This window comes from Barbus barbus (genome assembly GCF_936440315.1).
Source record: "Barbus barbus genome assembly, chromosome: 32".
NCBI lineage: Eukaryota > Metazoa > Chordata > Actinopteri > Cypriniformes > Cyprinidae > Barbus > Barbus barbus.
The window spans coordinates 28,739,226-28,746,464 of record NC_136760.1 but is presented as its reverse complement, the minus strand read 5'-3'; the positions used below and the strand labels follow the sequence as shown (position 1 = coordinate 28,746,464).

Here is a 7,239-nt window from a genome sequence, read left to right as displayed (position 1 = left end):
CGGCTCGCTTTCTTTAGTCACCATCACCGGGAACATCCTGGTCCTGGTGTCCTTTAAAGTCAACAAGCAGTTAAAGACAGTGAATAACTATTATTTGCTCAGCCTGGCGTTCGCAGACCTCATCATCGGCATGCTTTCGATGAACCTCTACACTACGTATATAATCATGGGCCGCTGGGCGCTTGGGAACTGGGCCTGCGATCTGTGGCTGGCCATTGATTATGTAGCCAGTAATGCTTCAGTGATGAACCTGCTGGTCATCAGCTTCGACCGGTATTTCTCCGTCACCCGTCCGCTGACCTACAGAGCCAAACGGACCACTAAGCGAGCCATGACCATGATTGGATTGGCCTGGTCCATTTCCTTCATCCTCTGGGCACCGGCTATCCTCTTCTGGCAGTATTTCGTTGGGGAGCGGACGGTTCCTCCGAACCAATGCTACATCCAGTTCCTCTCGGAGCCGATCACCACTTTTTGCACCGCGATCGCTGCTTTCTATCTGCCTGTGACCATCATGACCGTCCTCTACTGGCGGATCTACAAGGAGACGGAGAACCGCTCCAAGGAGCTCGCCGAACTCAAGGGTTCAGGGAACCAGGGGAGTCCGGAGGAACCTGTGCAAAAATGGTATGAGCTATCTACTTATTGAGACATTAGCTATGTTCCCATCCACCATTTTTATGCGCATTTTGGAAAATGGGATAAAAAAAGATGTGCATAAATTCTAAAAAAGTGCATAGAAAACTAATGCGCACATTTGAGTAACTTTTTATCAGATAAGAAAAAATGCACATAAACTACAATGGAAACCGAATAAATTCCTGAGGAAAAGTCATGTGACTTTGCTCTATGAGACAGGATGACTTGACTAGCAGTGGACCGATCTCGTTCACAGCATTGATATGTTGTCATCAAGTCTGTCGTCAAAGTATTTCTGTATAATTGTCTTAAACGACTGCGTTCCCAAACAGCAGCATCCGCCTCCGAAAGCATTGATGGCATTTATTGTGTTTCGTCTGCTCGCTCTGAGCCACAAGTAATTGATCATATATGAAAATTATTATATTCAGTGGCTTCTCCTAGTTTTCTTAGTGATATATTTAGTGGCAGTTTATCAGGAAGTGACGATTTTGTTCTCTTTGACTCGGAAACGGTGCTTTATTCGCAAATATTTTATGCGATATTTCAGTTTTGCGCATAAGTTTAATTTGAATCTTTGGATGGAAACAGCTAATATCTCCAGAGGCGGACAGTAGTGAAGTATTTTACTCTGCTTTAAAAGGACATTTTTCAAGTGTCTGTACTTTATCAGTGTTTTGCTTTAGAAAACTTTTACTTCACAACATTCCAACGCAAAATATTGTACTTTTTACTGCACTACGTTTCATATTAAATATAATTTAATACTTAATTACATTAGAAATCTAGTACGTTCTTAATTTTACTCAAGTAAAAGTAATTCAAAGTTTTATTTGAGTACAAGAAAGTACTACGTTTTTAATGTTCTTAAGTATTAAAGGTAAAAAACAACAACTTTTATTTATTTTATTTATTAAATGTAATGCAGTAAAGTTTTCCAAAGAAAAACACTGATAAACTACAGATACTTTTTAGATTGACTTGAGTACAGTAAAAATACTTCACTACTGTCCGCCTCTGAATATTACACGTTTTATTACATATATACATATACATATATATTACATATTTTCACCAGCTAAAAATGGTTTGAAGTTTGTTCTTTCTATGTTTTGCGGTAGTGTGTCAGTAGGAAATATCAGTTTACTTTTCGATTAGTGCTGTCAAACGATTAATCGCGTCCAAAATAAAAGTTTTTGTTTGCATAATATATGTATGTGTACTGTATATATTTATTATGTATATATAAATACGCACACATGCATGTATATATTTCAGAGAAAACAATTATTTTTATATATTCAATATTTTTATAATATAAATTATATGAATATACTGGTGCATCTCAAAAAATTTGAATATTGTGAAAAACTGCATTTTTTTGTAACTTATTTCAAAAACTTTCATATATATTTTGCATTCATAACATGTAAAGTAAGACATTTCAAAAGTTTTTTTGTTTTAATTTTGATGATTAGAGCTTACAGCTCATGAAAGTCAAAAGTCAGTATCTCAAAATATTAGAATATTTACATTTGAGCTTCAATTAATGACCATCCCTACAGTATAAATTCTGGGTATCTCTTGTTCTTTGAAACCACAATAATGGAGAAGACTGCTGACTTGGCAATGATCCAGAAGATGAACATTGACGCCCTCCACAAAGAGGGTAAGACACAGAGGGTCATTACTGAAAGCTGTGGCTGTTTACAGAGTGCTGTATCAAAGCATATTAAATGCAAAGTTGACTGGAAGGAAGAAATTGGGTAGGAAAAGGTGAGAATAGAGCTTGAGAATATGGTCAAGCAAAGCTGATTCAAACACTTGTGAGAGCTTCAGAAGGAGTGGACTGAAGCTGGAGTCAGTGCATCAAGAGTCTCCACGCTCAGACGTCTTCAGGAAAAGAGCTACCAAGCCACTTCTGAACCAGAGACAACGTCAGAAGCATCTTACCTGGGCTGTGGAGAAAAATAACTGGACTGTTGCTCAGTGCTCCAAAGTCCTCTTTTCAGATGAAAGTACATTATGCATTTCATTTGGAAATCAAGGTCTGGAGTCTGGAGGAAGAGTGGAGAGGCACAGAACCCAAGCTGCTTGAAGTCCAGTGTGAAGTTTCTGAAGTCAGAGATGATTTGGGCTGCCATGTCATCTGCTGGTGTTGGTACACTGTGTTTTATCAAGTCCTGAGTCAATGCAGCCGTCTACCAGGAGATTTTGGAGCACTTTGTGCTTCCATCTGCTGACATGTTTTATGGAGATGCTGATTTGCTTTTCCAGCAGGACTTTAGCACCTGCCCACACTGCCAAAACCACTTCCAAGTGCTTTGCTGACCATGATATTACTGTGCTTGATTGGCCAGCCAACATGCCTGACCTGAACCCCAATCTATGGTATATTTTCAAGAGAAAGATGAGAAACAGTCGATTTTTGAACATACTTTAAGCAACTTTTCTGCTTTGCAAATCCTTTTTTTGATTGATCTTAGGAAATATTCTAATATTTTGAGATACTGGATTTTGACTTTCATGAGCTATAAGCTCTAATCATCCAAATTAAAACTTTTTTTTTTTAAATGTCTTACTTTACATGTAATGAATCTAAAATATATATGAAAGTTTCACTTTTTGAAATAAGTTACAAAAAAATGCATTTTTTTCACGATATTCTATTTTTTTTAGATGTACCTGTAAATATGGACATGTAAATGCATGTAAATATTTTCAAAATATATACTGTATGTGTGTGTATTTATACTATATATACATAATAAATATACACAGTACACACACACATATTATGCAAACAAAAACTTTTATTTTAGATGCGTTTAATCGCGATTAATCGTTTTACAGCACTAATAGATTTATATTCCTATCCAGTATTATATATAAATATATTTAATATATAAACATAGCATATTTTTCTTAAATATATACATGCATGTGTTTGTATTTATATATACATATTAAATATACATAGTACACATACATATATTATGCAAACAAGAAACTTTTATTTTGGATGCGATTGATCACGATTAATCGTTTGACAGCAGTAATTCCCAAACATTCATTTAGCCATTAATTGTAATAATCCAGTGAGATCTGATCTGATCATCATCAGTCTGTCTGAATGACATGAAGAAACAGAACAAACTGAGACTAAATCCAGAAGAACTGTGTCTCCTTATCTTATCTTAACTTATCTCTTAGTGAAAAGTTCTCAATTTTTTTCTATACAACACTGAACCAAGATATCTTTAATAAAATATACACACTATTGATTCATTGATTCATGATTAATTTTTACAGTGTGGGGAATCCGGGAAGCTCACGCAGTCACAGCAGTAACGAGCTCCACCAGAGAAGCTCGGGGAGAACCAAAACAGGGCGTTTTTGGTTCTGGCCGTTGAGTCGGAAAGCTCGGAAGAGTCACGGCAGCGAGACGGACCGCTCAAGCAGCGATAGCTGGAATAATAACGAAACCGCCGCATCCGTCGACCTATCAGATGAGGAGGAGGAGGAAGATGGAGAAGCCATGTACTCGATCTCCGAGAACCTCCACCAAGACACGAAACCTTCCAGAAAGGGATTGGACTCCAAAGCATCCAAAGATCAGCCCAACGCCAAAGACGGCAAACGCTTCGCCAAGACGCAGGTCAACAAGCGCAAGAAGGTCTCTCTGGTGAAAGAGAAGAAAGCGGCGCAGACGCTGAGCGCCATCCTCCTGGCCTTCATCATCACCTGGACGCCGTACAACATCATGGTCCTGGTGAACGTGTTCTGCAACGCGTGCATCCCCGAGACGCTGTGGGCTCTGGGATACTGGCTGTGCTACGTCAACAGCACCGTCAACCCCATGTGTTACGCGCTCTGCAACAAGACCTTTCGCACCACCTTCAGATCTATCCTGCTGTGTCGCTGGCGTCGGACGAACAAACCCAACAAGCCGCAGCTCCAGCAGAGGCAGCCCGCGGCCGCTTACCGGAAACAGAGTCCCGCGGAGAACTAGAGGAACTTTGTGCATCGTTTCTGAAGGGCTGTACAGTATTCATGTTTATATTAGTGCTGGGCAACGATTAATCTCGATGTATTATATATATCTTGAAATATTGTCCTATCATAACAAACCATACATCAATGGAAAGATTATTTAGTCAGCTTTCAGATGATGTATAAATCTCAGTTTCAAAAAAGTGACCCTTATGACTGGTTTTGTGGTCCTGGGTCACATATATAAACAAAAACTTTTATTTTGTATGCGATTAATCGTTGCCCGTCACTAGTTTATAGGTGCCTCAGTTAAAGCCGGACACGATGGATTGTGTGACTTCAGAATCATCCACTAAATATATCTGCTGCACCCTGTGCAGATAAAACTACGCAAATGAGACGTATTCTTTCCTGTGTTGACTTATTTTCTACTGAAACAGAGAGTCGGGTGGGACATGCGGTATTTAAGGGCTCATGTTTTTTTTAACCTTCTTGTGTTGTTCGGGCATTTTAGACCGAAAAAAAAAATGTTTGGAAATTTAAAAAATCTCTATTTTATCAGAAACTCTGTGACTTTTGTACCAGTTGCTATGTGACCTCAAAAAAAAAAAAAAAAAAGGACTTGATTTGAAAAAGCTAAATGGTCGTAAAAAAAAAAAATAGTACCATTTGTGTTCACGGTCAAAAATGACCGCCATAGGAAATGAATGGGAAATGTTTTTGTGTGTACAATCTAGAAATAAGCCACAATGCAGAAAAAAGTGCACAGCAATAAAGAGGTGACAAAACTTAAGTAATTATGCCTGAAACACTGCTCAGTAACTAAGGATTACACAGCACTGAATATATAGGACTATACTGGCATCTAATGGCTACTCCATGGTATTACAGATGATTTTATTTCTTTATTTTTTCCACAATGTGGAACACATCTGCCTCAATTCAATAAATTTTAAATACTTTTGCTCTATTTTTTACTTAAATACTGCATTAATGAATTTTTTTTTAGAGAATTGTTATTTTTAAATGATTTATTTTTTACATTTATACAGAAAATAGTCCATAATTTAGATATGGATATTAATTAGTAACATGAAACACACTCAAAATACAAAATATTAAATAAAAAAAACTATATTGAAATTAAATACAGTATATTAATTTAGCTAAATTAAAATTTTTACACGATTATGGCCTCCGGTCAGTTTTGACTCCCAAATGAACAACACCAGAGGGTTAAATCAATCACTTTGTCCAACCCTACATTATTCTCTCACAGGTTTGGCTCATAATGTACATACAATAGGTTTCATTCTGACTTTAATTTAATGCTAAAGGAAGAGTTCACCCAAAAATGATCATTCTGTCATTATTTACACACCCTCAAAGCTTTCTGTCTTCTGCTGAACACAAAAAAGAAGATATTTTGAAGAATGTTGGGAACCAAAAAATAGCTGCTAGCCACTTACCTCCATAGTATGAAGAAAATACTATCATTTTTGGGTGAACTATCCCTATCACATTCACTGATCTGGTTTATGTGTTTCATTGGAGTTTATGTGGGTGTTTTGTGATGCTCCAAGTCGTGGTTCTCTGTGATTTTGTACTGTTTTACTGCTGAAACGAACTTCTACTGGGTCTGATTTCGCCCTCGTGAATGTTTTAAAAATGTATTTCCACTTTAAGTCAAGTGCACACTACAAAACCAAAGCACTTCATGTTTTTAGGGTAACACTTTATTTCCATAGTCCACTTTAGACATTGTGCCAACTATAAGTATCTTTGCAAATACATGTCAACTAGCAGTCATTAGAGTATTAGTAGATGGTCTGCTGAATATCTGCTAACACAACAGATAGTCTACTGATAAGTATTTTTGCAAGTATGTCAACTTATTCTGCTAACCCTAACCAAACAGTCTAATACTCTAATGAGAGTTAGTTGACATGCAGTTGCAAAGTTACTTATAGTTAGTATAATGTCCTAAGCAGACTATTGTAATAAAGTTTAATTTGTGAGATGGCAGCAAAAAACTCCAGACTGCAACCTGAAGTTGTAATGTCTAATGCAAGTACTGAAGTACAATTAAATGTTGAAACTTTTTTATTTCAAATAAATCATTGGCTAGATACTTGTGTAAAATATTGAGATTAAAAGAACGATTCCTCTGTACTTTTAACCCCCTGAGAGCAGAAAGGAGCCAGTAAACCGGCGAGAGCGTGAAGCAGCGCCAGCGGAGGGCGAGGCCGTGGGAAGACGGAGCCAAAAACAACCTGCTGCCCACGTCTCCTTAAACGCCATCGCATCCCTGGTTTTTGGCTTCTTTTTCCTGTTCTGTGCAAATCAGTGTAAAAACAAGTGCAAAACCCTCCTGCAGTCTGAGAACTCATACTGGGATTCAGTCGGGGAGGAAATGATCTTGTGATTTCTGCATTGTGGATCAGTTGCGTAGTATGCATTCCTGTAGCTCGAACAGTAGATCATGGCACTTGCAACACTAAGATCATGGGTTTGATTCCCAGGGAATGCATGAACTGATCCGATGTAGACCTTAAATGCAATGCAAGTCACTTTGGATTTAACCATCTGTCAAATGCATAAATGTAA

General features: G+C 37.6%; 1 protein-coding gene across 1 annotated transcript in view; it reads left to right on the top strand.

Annotated features, from left to right (window-relative positions):
* chrm3b (cholinergic receptor, muscarinic 3b) overlaps positions 1-4,651 on the top strand; it is a gene marked incomplete at both ends in the record, with an annotated part of 4,872 nt that extends 221 nt beyond the window's left edge. The window contains 2 exons of the mRNA XM_079389822.1: positions 1-627; positions 3,952-4,651. The exon at positions 1-627 is cut by the window's left edge and continues 221 nt beyond it. Coding sequence (XP_079245948.1) covers positions 1-627; positions 3,952-4,651 — 1,327 coding nt within the window. The remainder of the gene's footprint in view (positions 628-3,951) is intronic.
* Positions 4,652-7,239: the final 2,588 nt, after the last annotated feature.